This window comes from Salminus brasiliensis, chromosome 15, assembly GCF_030463535.1.
Source record: "Salminus brasiliensis chromosome 15, fSalBra1.hap2, whole genome shotgun sequence".
In the NCBI taxonomy this organism is placed as follows: domain Eukaryota; kingdom Metazoa; phylum Chordata; class Actinopteri; order Characiformes; family Bryconidae; genus Salminus; species Salminus brasiliensis.
In genome coordinates, this window is record NC_132892.1 from 25,168,828 (window position 1) to 25,183,954 (window position 15,127).

The 15,127-nt window shown below is 42.0% G+C and overlaps 1 protein-coding gene across 1 annotated transcript in view; it reads right to left on the bottom strand.

Moving 5' to 3' along the window:
* Nucleotides 1-1,662: 1,662 nt before the first annotated feature.
* wbp1lb (WW domain binding protein 1-like b) overlaps nucleotides 1,663-15,127 on the bottom strand; it is a 19,016-nt gene continuing 5,551 nt past the window's right edge. Inside the window, exons 2-4 of the mRNA XM_072657765.1 lie at nucleotides 8,104-8,203; nucleotides 6,206-6,367; nucleotides 1,663-3,922 (exon numbers count right to left, since the gene is read on the bottom strand). Of these exons, the coding sequence (XP_072513866.1) occupies nucleotides 3,285-3,922; nucleotides 6,206-6,367; nucleotides 8,104-8,203 (900 nt within the window). The 3' untranslated portion in view covers nucleotides 1,663-3,284. The remainder of the gene's footprint in view (nucleotides 3,923-6,205; nucleotides 6,368-8,103; nucleotides 8,204-15,127) is intronic.

A 15,127-nucleotide genomic window follows, 5' to 3' on the forward strand; every position in this document is an offset into this window, starting at 1 on the left:
ACGGAGAAAACGAAAAACAGACAAAAAAATGCAGATACATGTTTTTCATTGGACAGCAGCGATATACCGTCAGTGATACCAGACAGTCAACCAGGAAATCCCACTCCACTCCGTCCGGGTGATTGGCAGAAGATCCGTAGGACATCAAAAAAAAAAAAAAAAAAACACTGAGTCGTTAATATTAAACGAGATGATTCAAAATTAGTTATCTGAGCTGAAAAAATAATGAAAAAAAATTTCATTAAAAAAACATACGGAAAAGATAAATGGTCGTGAGATACGTCACATCCTGTAAACTCGTGTCCACCTGTAAAACGACTTCAGTAAAAAACTGGAGAACTGCTGGAATCACCTCACACCACATCTCTGAGCCTCACTGTTTGAAGTTTCTCATTGTATGGCTTTTTTTGTGGTATATTGTGGTATATTTTGCACCCCCTAGCTTGTCATTTGTAGTTATGTATGTACCTTTGATTAAATAAAAAAATAATAAATAAATTAAAAAAATAAAAAATAAAAAAATAAAAACACTTTACACTACATATAATACCCATAAAAATACGACTTCACTGGCTGTTCAGTGCATTTAGTTTTATTTTAGTTTTTATTGACTTTTAATTTACTATCACTTCACTTGGCTCACTGCAGGTTTTTATTTTTTAAACACACTAATACTTTAATTTCAATGCAGTATGTCTGTACTTATTTTTCTGGTGCATGCGTTTTTTTTTTTTAATTTAGGATATTAACTTACTATTTAAACTGATGTTGCAGAGGTGTCAAACTATGGATTTACAATTGAGAACAGCTATTAATCACCACTAATCAGATTATTTTTGTATTTATTTTTGTATGATATTGTGAAGCTGTTGGGTTTTCAGCGCTTGGTGCGCATTTGTACGCGTTTTTAACGAAGCGCGCTCAAGGACAAATGCTATTTTTGCCATTTCCTACATATGTGGTTTTTTATATTCTATTAATAGACATTAAACCCAAAATTATCTGTATATTTAGTCAGGTATTTCACTCTCTGAGATTCATATTTTAACTTTACATACATTAACTCCTGTTTAAAGTTAAAGTTAACAAATTTTATTCCAAGTTATTTTGAAGCATTTCTATTGGTCCATTCACTATGGAATTTTAATTAAATGTAAAGAACAACTGCCAGATTCAGATTAAGTCAAAAAGTGAAAAACAGGGGAGATGCACATAAACCAACATTTACAAAAGGAAGTTCAGCAGCAATAACCAAACTCCCTCACGCGAAAAGTCTCATCACCCACTGTTTTTCTTAACAATGTGGTGGATGGTGTACCGGCTGCTTTAGGACAACACTTTACTTACAACTCTCACAACTGCTGCTGTTCTCCTTGGCCAACTTCTCTGGTTAGTGGTTTGTATCTGTAATTTGGTGAATTGTCTCTGCCCAGTGTTTGTGCAATGGCTCTGATCAATCTTTGTTGGCTGCTTTAGGATGTGCAGACTCACACCCAGCAGCCCAGAAATGTGCTGGCTGCTGTAGGATGTGCCGGTTGGTGTGCCGGCTGACCCCTCGCATGCAGCGCCCCAGGCCCTACTGACTAAGAGATAATTAGATATTTAACGTAATTCACAGCTACAAAATCTGTTCCAATAAGAGGGAAGATCACTCAAAGGCACTGAGGTTTAAATACTTTAATATCTTTTTGGGATAAGTATTTTTGGTTTTAGTTACAGGTTACATTCAACTGGCTGAGAGTCTTTATCAGACAAAAACAATCACACTGTTACTTTAACACAGACTGCTCCAAAAAACATTAAATACAATTTAATTGCTAAGCATGAAGAAAATAGCTTGATTTTTAATGTGTGTGTGTGAGAACCAGTGAGAATTCAGTAGAATTCACATGTGCAAAACAGCTGGAACACCCATCAAGGCACTTTGCTTTGCTTTACTCATTTATCTTTACTTTGATTGAAGGAATACGCCCTTGTTTTTTTCCCCAATCTCGATCTGTGTTAGTGTAAAAGAGGCTCTGTTTATAACAGAAGCCCACTGGCAGGTACTGCAGATAAAGATTAGCTTGAAAATGCTGGAGCACTGCTTTACATTGAATTAAAGCAGCCTTGCCATAAATGCATTAATGTCATCACTGAGCTATTGTAAGTTGGGTCTGACATGATAAAACTAGCCCTAATAAAGTCTTAGTTTGAGCAAATGTCATATTACTGGATTTACCTGTGCTAATTTATCACGTGCTGATATCCATAGTAATGCTGGTTTTTCCTGTACTGAAATGAACAAACATCTGCACGATATCTTACATTTACGATATACCATATTACTTTAGTAAGGCACATTAAACACAGTTTTACTGACACCTTGGTATGAACGGTACTGTATGATCTCACCTGAGTCGTACCATTAGCTCAGGTCTAAGCCACTATATTCTTATAGATGTTTGGTATTATTGGACAAAGAAACATTACCCATCATCATGGATCCTGGGCGACAATAAATTCCATACAGAAATCAACGTAGAAAGACGTGCACCGGCACCCCTCAGGTTACAACTTTGATATTTTAAGACTGCTGAAGTGGTTTCAGCCAAAGCTGTCATTAAGAAATCAGAAATGTCATAAGACTGCCAACAGACATTCCATTCAGCCACAACATTAGCGCCACCTGCCTAATATTGAGTAGGTTCCCATTTTGCCGCCAGATCAGACCTGACCCTTCGAGGCATGGACTCCACACGACCTCTGAAGGAGATCCTGTAAATCCTGCAAGTTGTGAGGCTGGGGCATCCATGACCCTGTTGCCGGTTCATTGGTTGTACTTTCTTTGGACCACTTTTGGTAGGTACTGACCACTACATCCGAGAAAAACCCCACAAGACCAGCCTAGACCCATATTTGTATGCTTATCTATGCTAATATATCCCACCCCTTGATAGATGGCACTGTAGATGAGAAGAATCCTCGTTTATCACTTCACCCATCAGTGGTACTAATGTTATGGCTGATTGGTGTATGTCACAAGTCTGATTGGCAGTATGCTTACACATAGAGAGACCGTTTAAATAAAGAGAGAGCATAGACACAACCCAGTTTGTGCGAGTGTCTAGGGAGTCTGCTCTCTAAAAGCATTTCTCCAGAAAGTCCCATCTCTTGCACGTTCTCCTCTCAAGCGAGTCCCATCTCTTGCAAGTTCCTCTCTCCAGCACATGTTCTGTCTGGCAGGCCTGTACTTCTATGAAGTCTCGGTCTCTTCAAGACCTCTTCATTCGGTACCATCAATCTCAGCTTTGGGACTCACCTTGGGCATCACCTTGATGAGGTCCATCCTGTTCATTAATGGTATGCAAATTTAGACATACCGGGTGTAGCTGGGAGAGAAGTGAGGCTCCATGCTCCGCCCTTTGCTCCTCGTCCTCGTAGGAACGGAGGCCACACCCCTCGCAAAAATCCAGCGGGTCGTCTTGGCCTTCCTCACTCAACAGACCTTCCAATTCCTTGAGCTCACGGTTCTCCAGGCCTCTCCCACAAACACACACCTCGATCCCCGAGTCCCCAGTGAAGTGACGGTGTCTCCCAGCAGTCCGCTCCTTTTCCTCAGCCTCCCTCAGTTGAACTTTCCTGCCCACGTCCTGATTTTCCACGCAGGGCGTGTCCTCCAGGGTCTGGGCCTTGCCGTCATCTTTATGGTGGTATGGTCCCACTCCGGAGCTGTGGAACTCCTCAATGTTGGTTCTAGAGCAACATGTTTCTGATGTGGGGGGTGCTGGAGTGGCTTGTCTGGATGGGCAGTTTGCCTCCTGCTGGTCTGTGGGGGTACAGGCTGTGGGACCACCGTTTAAGGCACTGTAAGGAGGAGGTGGGGTGGCAGGACGATTCATCACCTCTTCATACTCTGGGAGAAGGTAGTTTGGTAGAAATCCTGAAAGAGGCAGAAAGGAGGGTGTATTATCAGTCATCACAATACTGAGTTAGAACAGACATCATTCCCTGTTGGCTCAACAAGAGGACTAAACAGAGTCAGATCCAGTGTGAACTGTGGATACACACATGTAAATCCACATTACTACACCCTGCTAAACCAGAGGACACCTTTTTAACAATTCCAAATCATGGAACTTAGAAATTAGATACACTAATCACAAATTCCAAAAATGAGTGATTTTTAGTCCGGCTCACCGAGCCTTAAGAAAGAGGAGGCAGCACACGTACAACAAGCAAGGCAGTCCGCAGCATCAACATTGACAGAGGCTCAAGTTGCCGTGTGTGTTTCTCCTTTGGTTTTGGGAGTCTTCCCTGATGCGTTGCCAGGGAAAACAGGTGGGAGGCCAAAGGGTTACAGGACGTTCAGAGTGGGCCGATCGATCCGAAAACAAACAGCCGCACTGCTAGAGGGGCTTGGCTGAGCATAAGGCTACAGACCTCCTGTTCTAGGCGAGGTCCGCTGAATCAAAATGCAGTAGAGGAGGAGGGGGAGGGGGGGGGGGTGATGAAAAACACATTCCTGCAATGTCACATGACAAGCCCCTCTGGGTTGAGGTTTTTCTTTCACACAGATTAGAGGCTGCATGATATGGTTTACTCAACATGATTTTACTGCTATACACTGCACACGTAACTTACCATACAAATTATTACCTGGTTATATGAATAGAAGAGTTATGCAGTCCTGTAAAGTTACCAGTTACCAAATTATATATTTGTTGGCAGTGCTAGGTCTGTTTGTGGGTTTATTACAGCTAAGAATTTAATTTACATTATAATAACATTAGGTAAGATTATACTAAAACACTAAATAAATATTAAATTAATGAATTTGCATCACAAAATTAACAAGTGTATCTATTTAGGGTCCTCTGGATACCATACATATTTTTCCATGCACGGATTTCCATAAAAAGTTCAGTTTTCAGTCCTAGGTTGTTAAAAATGGTTCAAACTAGCATGTTGTATAATAGCCATGACGTGCAATTTGCAAAACAGGGTGGTTACAAAGTGTGTATTGTGCTATTAGTGATTTCCACATAACTGGCCTATAGGTATGGAATAATAAAGGTGAAAATGAATAGATCTTTTAATGTATAGTGAATAAATCTGTAGTTCCTTTTGGATTATGTGTGCATTATCTGATCGAATTGTTTGAAGTAGTAGTCTTTTGAAGAATCAATGCAAATTGTTTGCCTGCAGTGTTTTGTGCTTATGATCATTTTAACAGATATTACTGTCAGACAAATGAAAGGAATGCTATTTAAAGATTGGTGTAGCAAGACTGACTGTAGAGTCTTTTCACCTAAAATAAATGAATTAAGCCAAAAATGATCATTATATGGTCATTATACATTAATACCTGGAAACCTAAACTTAATCTTTTGTTTTTTTCTAATTAGGGCCCCCAATATAAATGCACAAAGCATGTCTTATAAATGTTTTCCCAAAGTCTAATAACTGGGGTAGTGGCTTAACCATGTGCCCAGTTGTCTGTTGCCTCTCCGCTTTACCGCAGAATGTAGCGCCTGGGTGCCAGGAGGTCCTGATGCAGAACCATAGCCGGGCCGATCTGCCGCCCTACTGGCACAGCATGTAGAGGCGGAGAGGAGACAGGTGTCGGATGGGAGGAATTCCAAGGCGCGTGGGGTAGCTGCTCAAGCTTGTATCTATATATGGGTTGGTAACTCTGTTACAGAGATCAGAACCTAAAATAATCTCAGCTTTTCCGTCTTAAGGCTGTGTGTCATGGTAACCTAAAACAAATTTTGCTCACCAGTGATAAGAGGGCTGTCAGACAGGCACATTCATTAGAATATTTGGGCGTGCCAAGATTGTTCTCACAGAGGTCTGATGTCTGAAGTTTAAACAGAGAACACAAAGCAAAACTATGATAAAACGCTCCTTAGTACATTTAAAAGGCAAATGCCTTTTATGTGGAGTAATATTTTACTTTGGGTATCTCTACTTAATCTCAAGTACTTGGTTTGTGTACTTCGTCCACCACTGGTAGCTGGAGAGTTTGACGTTTCAGTGTTGCAACACCGGTGTAAAATAATGGCCTGTGTACTCTGAAAACTGGGGCATGAACCCTGTTATGTAATGAAGGCACGGCTGTAGCAGCAATGACCGGCTGTGAACAGGCTCGGAGGTTCCGGTAAATGTGTCAGTAGGAGGTCATCAAGTCAAAACCACGGAAATGGAAGGCAGAGATTCTTACGGAAGTAGAATGGAGGTGAGGTGTAGTTGTGAGCCTCTCTGTAGGCGATGAGGTTGATCTCGTGCTGCCGCTGCTGCTGCTGCAGTCTGTGCTTGGTGCGGCGGTGGTGACACACACAGCAGCAGCTCAAGATAAAGATGATGGCCCATACCAGCCAGAACCCTGTCAAACAGACAGACACACCGCCCTTACCATAACACAAGCAACATATAGATCATATGAATCTAATATCCCTGGTGAGTCCAAGCTACGCAGCTTAACAGTTTTGTTTCACCACACAGACAGTGGTTCTCAGGGTCTTCATAAATACCATAAATAATGAAGCCATTTAGCTCCTGAAGACTTTATACATGATACACTGCACATGATGCATGGCAACATGGACATCTTATGTGGTCTTTAGTTTTGTTGTCTTGCATCATAGGCTGAAAATAAGGCTGTTAACATGTACATCACCGTTATACAGAAGATGTTTTATGGGACCTCCTGAGACAACAAACATGACTTCTACTAAAAAGCCTCCAACATGGAAAGTCTGATCCACAAATTCTGTTACTCCGTGACCTTGGTGTGGACCTAGATTAGTTTGATGTATTTATTACCAGGGTATCTTACCAGGGTACCAGGATGTGTTTAGATTTGTCAGCTCTGGTTCGATTAAAACGAAACCTGGTGTGATTGCCATGTTAGTGCGGTTTGGTAGAGTAAGCGTAGAGTAAGCCTGACAAAGAGGGTCTCAGTTCGCTTCCAAACAAACTCAGGTGCGCTTCGTCTGAAATATGCAAACGAGTATCATGGGTCATCATGGGTGAGTCTCTGTGCATACCTGCCCACGTTTTTGTGCTTCAACTTCTTCTGTCTGACACTTTAGTTTAGCGGGGTCTCCGCTGTCCCCTGTGACCCAACTCACACACTAGTGACCATCAGAGCTGCATTTATTAGTGAAGTTGCCTCAATGAAGTAAAGACATGTGGGCGTTGGGATGCAGCCACAGTAACGATACATTTCACAGCTTTAATGTACTTAAATAAATTAAAACATTAGTGTGTTTAATAAATTAAATTAGCATATGTACATTACATATATAAAAACAATACAGATATCAAGACGATGTGATTTAATAGGAATGGTTTATGGATCCAGTGGTTCGATTTTTCAGTTTTTTCTGATTTCTTTTTTTCTCCGCTAGTTATTGTGTGGATCGCGCTGAACCTGTAACACACCCACCTCCTCTATATGCAGCCTCCTGTCATATGTGCATCATACGTCACCTTTTCTTCCCTTTTGGTTAGACTGCAAATATGTCAGCATGAACGCAAAACAAACCAGGACTAAAATCTAACAATGCATCATTTTCTTGCTTGGTCTGGACCAAAGGAACCGAACTGCAAGTATAAACACACCCTTAGAAATTCTGGCAGCTTTTACCCACCATAACACAACCCATAAAATCAACCCCAGGTCATATTAATCCTGTGCTCAGATCAAGAAGATCTTACAATAAGAGGAGCCACACTTTGGGTGGTGGTGCAAATCTGCGGCATGCGTGGTTTGGGACGTGTTTGCTTAGGTTCAGCAGCAGGTTGAAGTCGTGTAGTGGATGATCCCTAGTTGTTTAGTGTGCGATGGACATAAAACTCAGTGGGGAAGTGTTAGATACCCAGCCTTTAATAATCTGCACAACAAAAGTTCTGTAGAGAACCCAAAGCTTAGGGGGAGGTCAATGTTGTTACCAACTGCACTACACCGACCCTTACCCTGTGGTGAAATGACCCCACCTCTCCATGTAAAGGTAATCCAGTTATTCTAGACTCCCATTAAATCATATTAACTGCAGTACTCTTATCATAAAAACCTCCGTTTGTTGACGGCATTTTGCACTAGAATGAATTACTTACACCACAGTTCATAGTAGTAACTGCAGCACTGGGACTCTCCGCAGCAGTGGCCCGACTCACACACGTAGCTTTGGTTATTGACGCCCTCACACTGCTGCACCTGGTGAAGAGAAGAGCAAACCAAACTCAGGATACTGCACTAAACACCACACGGCACTCTTCAATAGACCACACTTCTCAAATCACAGTTCAGCGGACTATAAATGACCATGTCATTCTAGTCTGAGCTAATTTTGATTTTAATAAGCCACATGGAGTCCCTGAGGCCACGCCCATGAAGCGGCAAAAAGATGAAGAATGAGTGGCAGCGTTAGTGTTCAGTGTCAATGCTGCGTGACTGACTGTACAACTCTTTTCTGGGTGGTCTTCCTCTGCGCACCACCAGGCCCCTGCAGCATATCCAGAATGCAGCGGCACGGGTCGTCTTCAACATTCCTAAATTCAGCCATGTCACTTTGCTGCTGCGTTCTCTTCACTGGCTTCCTGTAGCTGCTGCCTGCATCAGATTCAAGACCCTAACGCTGGCCTACAAAGCCCAGAATGGACCAACCCCCTCCGTACTTGATGGCAATGGTCAAAAGCTGATCTGCACCAAGAGCCCTTTGAGCTTCAAGTACAGCTCGTCTTGACCCGCCATCCCTCAAAATCCACGGAAGACGAGCGTCCAGGCTTTTTACTGTCCTGGCACCGAGGTGGTGGAACGAGCTTCCCCTGGGTGTCCAAATGGCCGAGTCGCTCGCTGTCTTCAAACGCAGACTGAAGATCCACCTCTTCAGTGAATACTTGGGCAAATAGCAGAGTACTATGGTCACCTTACTGACTTGTGTTTAGTAGTGTCTAAACTTAAAGGTATCTTTGAATTATTAGTCTATTTAAACTAGCTGAGGTTTTCTTGGGTAAATAGCAAAGCACTTTTGTAATTCACTCTGGATAAGAGCGTCTGCTAAATACCTTAAATGTAAATGTAAATGTACATACAGATTCAGGAAGAATTCAGAGCTATCCTTTCACAGACTACTGAAAGCTAAAAAGAGCAGAGAAACTAGTGGATGGCTGAAGTTTGCAGAAACAACTGGAATCCAGACACTGAAACATGTGGGAGCTCAACAGGTGGGGAAAAACAAGTCCACTGTAGTTGTGAAGTTCAAGTAAAAGGGAAAGCAAGCAAACCTGGATGAACCAGTCTTCTACCTGATCCTGAAAACCATAGAAAACACTCCTAAGAACATTCACCCGATTGCGTGCTCTCAGATATGAGGCTTTAGCCTCAAAACGTGTGTGATTTGAACCTCAGTTAGCTGGACGTTCCTGGCTACACACCGCTGTCCATGAACCACTGGTTGTTTAGTAAATTGGATGGATCGCTGTCGAGTCCGACTGCCTTTAACTTCAGCAGATAATCGCATGTTTCAGTCCTGGTTTGGTCGTTTTCCCTAATAAACGCAGCCATGTTGCAGAATGGTTTGACAGTCTGACGAAAGGTGGCCGTGTTCCAGCAGCGATGTCAATGCAAACCTTCCTACCAGTGTTCATTAAAGGCTTCTGCTACCTACCGTGGACTTGAGGCCAAACTGACTGAATCATCTGCAATAGATATGAACCAGTCTTAAATATGATTAGACAACAGTTACGGTAGGTTTTGCTGTTTCTGGTGGTTCATTGACTAACATAACATAACACATCGACTAACATGAGAAAAATTTTAATAATCTTAAACTGATTTTCAGAGTCAGCATTAAATTGTAATTACATTTATTGCAATTAAATCTTACCAAAAGTGTTTTTTTTTTTTTACCCTTGCTTGAAAACGTCAGCAGAATTTAATTTCTGTTGTAATTTAATGACAAATTGACTTGGAATAAAATGACTTGTTACATTAACAAACATTCTTTCCCCTCTTTAAATAGAAGTTTTACGTTTCCGTGTTTAGGTTATGACTGGGGTGTAAGAAAATACTGATACACTTGAATAACTTTTCTTTTACTCAGATTTTATGCATATGCTGGTTTGTGTGACATTACGACAGTTTCCTAAAAACAAACAAACAAACAAACAAAAAAAGATATGACCTTGTTTACAGTATCACAGAACCTCTTACCTATCATATCTCCAGATGTACACACTTTTAATTAGAAACAGTTGTAAATAAAAGAAAGAATTAAAATAAATAAATAAATAAGCATACTGCAGAAAGCACGTTTTTCCATTGTGCCACAGAAACCAAACAAACTGAAAAACAAATAAATTAATTAATAAATAAATATGATCCATGGCCAAAAGCACCTAAGCCACAGCTGACTATACTGGAGTTTACTCATGAGCAAAAGCTTCAGATTCCTGCAGGAGCCAATCAGTCACTATTCACCTGATACTGCAGAAGAGACCAAACACGAATTACACTGAAAGGCAAATTGTTAACTTAAATCTCAGATGATGTTGGACAGCAATGTAGTACGATTCAACACTGACTGACCAACAACCAAAAAATCTCATTAACACCTTCCTATCCACAACAAAAACTAACTAGCAACTTAAATAAATGAAGTACATTAACACACGACGGCAGTTACAGATCAGCGACGTCTACAATGAACCTAAATCCATCAGCCTCTGCATGTTTGTAGGATGGGTCTCTGTTGAAGTTAAAAAATGAGCTTAAACGTTAACCTTCGAAAGCCCAGCCAGACAAAACCTTAGACACTAAACCTGGACAGCCCAGATTACCTCTAAAACAAAGAGACACTAGCGAGAGAGGACAGAAATATAAGCGGCCTGCTATCAGGCAGGCAGAAAAGGCATTTGGATCCAAGCTTTAGTTAATGATTAAATCAGCACGCTGATTCAGCTCTCTACCGTTCTCACTGGCACCTGCAGCAGAAACATGCTAGGCCAGCGTTAGTCCGTCCAGTGCAGGTCCTTTCAAACAAACAGTCAATGTGCAAGATGGACAGAAAGGGAACAACGCACACCCACCCAAATACCCAACCTCCAACCACCCCCACCACTTCTCCCTCTCCCTCTCTCTCGATCACAAACATACAGCCCAAATAAGCGACCAGGATTGGTCTATGGAAATTTCCAACCAGCAGAGGAGAGACAGGAGAAGGTGGGATGAGTTTTGATAAGAAGATACCCCTGTATTCTGAGTGTGTGTGTGTGTGTGTGTGTGTGTGTGTGTGTGTGAGAGAGAGAGAGTGTGGTGAACAGTGTTAATGTGCAGGAATAAGGAATAATAAGCACACACATACACTATGTGTTCAAATGTTTGTGGACATCTCTTCTAATGAACGCATTCAGCTACTTAAGTTACACCCATTGCTGACACAGATGTGCAAATGCACACACACAGCTTGTCTAGTCCCTGTAGAGAAGTACTGCCAATAGAATAGGACAATCTTCAGATAAATACAAACATACTGGCACTATGCCTAATGCCAGGTGTGGGCTAGAGGGGTATAAAGCCCCCAGAATTGAGCAGTGGAGCAATTCTCTGGAACGATGGTGCTCTGTCCAATACTTTTGGAATGAGGTGGGGTGATTTCAGGATGTTGGATGATCCTCACCAACGCTCTTGTCGCTGAATGCAATCAAATTCTCACAGCAACGTTCCTAAATCTAATAGAAAGCTTCCCCTGGACAGTAGAGACAAAGAAAACAAAAGTAGTATACGCTTATTTTTAACACCCTTGTTTTTTTTTGAAGAAGAAGAAACAATGAATCAGCAGGTGTCCCAATATTTTTGTCAATATTGTGTACATTTTAGTTCCATTTCCGGAGATGAGATGATATATACAGTTGTGGTGGAAAGTGCAGATACGAGTGTAGTACCACACATCTTCAATTAGTTAAAACAAGAATTGTTTGGAGTTGTTAGGATTAGGTTTTGGGTTGAGGTTAGGATTAGGACCCGGATGATGGATAGGATTAGGTTTTGGGTTGAGGTTAGGATTAGGGCCAGAATGATGGTTAGGATTAGGTTTTGGGTTAAGGTTAGGATTAGGACCAGGATGATGAATAAGATTAGGTTTTAAATTAAGGTTAGGATTAGGACCCGGATGATGGATAGGATTAGGTTTTGGGTTGAGGTTTGGATTAGAGCCAGGTTAATGGTTAGGATTAGGCTTTGGGTTAAGGTTAGGATTAGGACCCGGATGATGGTTAGGATTAGGTTTTGGGTTAAGGTTAGGATTAGGACCCGGATGATGGTTAGGATTAGGTTTTGGGTTGAGGTTAGGATTAGGACCTGGATGTTGGTTAGGATTAGGTGTTGGGTTGAGGTTAGGATTAAGTTTTGGGATGAGGTTAGGATTAGGACCCGGATGTTGGTTAGGATTAAGTTTTGGGTTGAGTTTAGGATTAGGGCCAGAATGTTGGTTAGGATTAGGGCCAGGAGGATGGATAGGATTAGGTTTTGGGTTATGGATAGGATTAGGTTTTGGGTTGAGGTTAGGTTTAGGACCCGGATGATGGTTAGGATTAGGCTTTGGGTTAAGGTTAGGATTAGGGCCAGAATATTGGTTAGGATTAGGCTTTGGGTTAAGGTTAGGATTAGGGCCAGAATATTGGTTAGGATTAGGTTTTGGGTTATGGATAGGATTAGGTTTTGGGTTGAGGTTAGGATTTGGGCCAGGATGATGGTTAGGATTAGGTTTTGTAATGAGGTTAAGGTTAGGATTAGAACCAGGGTTTGGGTTAGGTTTTGGGTAAGGCTGGGTTGGATTCTACTTAAGGAAGTAACATATCAAGTCTAATTGATGTAACATCTCAACTGTAAATCTGCTTAATGTCAGAATTCTGGATGGATACTTGATCACTCCTCTGAATATGTAAAACTCACTTGTGATGCCGATTTTCCAGCAGGTTCCAGTTCATGGAAGGCCTCTGCCCTGCTGGTTCTTGAGTCATTCCTGACCCATTCTATTTTCCCAACATGTTTGGGTCCTCATCCAGACAGTGGCTACAAAAAGACACTTCTCTATAACGGCTATATCCAGCATCATCATGCACCATCCCAAAAAACAAAAGTAATCTCAAACTGGTTTCATGAACATGTCGGTGGTTCCCAGTCACCGTATTTGAATCCAATAGAACACCTTTGGGACGAAGTACATCAGGAGGTTCACAGCATTGAAGGGCTGCTGAAGAATCTGCAGGAATTTCGTGAACGTCATTCAGGTCAACGTCAACGTCAACATGACCTCCATATAATCCGTGGCACAAATAACTGAGGCTGTTTTGACAGCAAAATGAAGCCCAGTATTAGTACGGTGTTCCTAATTAAGCACTTAGTGAAAATGGGAATTTAGATAAATTTGGCAAAAAGAAAAGAAATTTCAGGGAAAAAAAACAAAACAAAGGAATTTGCAATAAGGGCACCAGAGTTTGTAGGTTACTCCCGAAGCTAATGGTTACTCCTGTTTTTCAACAAAGTCAGGTCACACAAACCCACACATGCCTCAACAGCTCCAGTTATATCACAAACTTCTCACTTTGTGCTGAAAGTCAAAGCTCAAAGCTCCTCATGTAACCAATTAAGAAACATGTTCCCAAGAAAAATGTTCTGTTCCCAAAGTCCACTGCCCCCGCTGTACTGTTCTCACAACACCCCCCCCCCACCACACACACACACACACACAAGCCATGCTTGCATTCTTTATCTGGAAGACTGTCATTTTTTGGTGGTTTTGTCTGCCCGTACACCGCCTTCAGCACATGCAGGATGTAAATCCTCCAAAGCAAGATCTGATAAAAATAAAATTCCAGGACGTCTCCCTGTTCAGCAGATGAGGTTTTCCTCAAAGTGCTGCCTGCTGACCCCATACCCCGTACCCTGCCTAAAGAACATTCTTTTAGTTCTAGTCTACAACTTTCCCTGTAAAAACACGGCAATAACGTTCACATGACCGACCACCACAAGTGCATGACAAGCCTCTGCGAGAAACACGAGTGTGTGGGGGGGGTTGACCGTGTCTGGAAAAGCATAAAGACAAACGTAGATGTAATTTTTCCTCCCACGCCCAACACAGTCCATTAGCCAAGTCTAGGGTGCGTGACGTTTGCTTCTGTACTGTTGCACTGGAGACTGATAGAGTGAAGAAGTTATGGAAGCTTTTATATAGAAACAGCTGAAGCTACAGACCTCAAAAGAACATATTTTTGCCCATTTTCTTAGGTAGTATGTTTACAGTATGTTCAAAAGTGTATTTTTAAAGTTTTATCTCAGATTTTTCTCAGAAGTTGGACCGCCAGTTACCCAACCCATACACGTTCTCCCCCAAATAACACTGTAATGCTCCCAACATTGGGAGGGTGAAGCCATCGCCTCTTTTTCCGACCTGCCTCCAATGCAACGTCACCGGGCAAACAACGCGCTCATCTGTGTACCCGACTCTGAAGCATCCGCCAGCAGACTCCAGTAAATTACACTAAAGTGATGTGGGGAGAAAGTGCCATCAACCACCCTAGAGAGAGCAAGGCCAACTGTGCTCTCTCGGATGGCCGATGGCTAGCAGCATAACCAGGATTCGAACTAGCGATACTCTGGTCATAGGGACAGCACCTTGTTCCGCGGGACCTCTCGTGGCCCGAGCAAGTGTATGAGATTACTTTACAACTCGACATAATTTGATGCGAGCGGGTGGCCGTTTAGGAATGCAGTTTGCACAATGCTAAATGGTAACCATAAGCTTCCTTTAGCCTTGCAGCTCTTTGAAAACAGAGGGTACACTGTAGCCGTGTCCAAATCTGTGCCCTATGCACTACATAGTGCACTCATTTGGGGTTTCGCCATTCTGTTACAGTGTACTGTAACAATCCCAGAATGCATTGCAATAAATAGTGCACAAACGATGTACACCAGCAGACACTGAATACCCATAAATCATTGCATTGTTTGGTTTAAAGATTCACGCGAAGCTTATCTAAGGCAGCCCGGAGCAATCTGCTGTTGCACAGTAATGAGCTCACGCCACAAGGTGTCCAAAAACATTTGCCCCCTTATTGAATTCTGTTTAATAGAACAGGG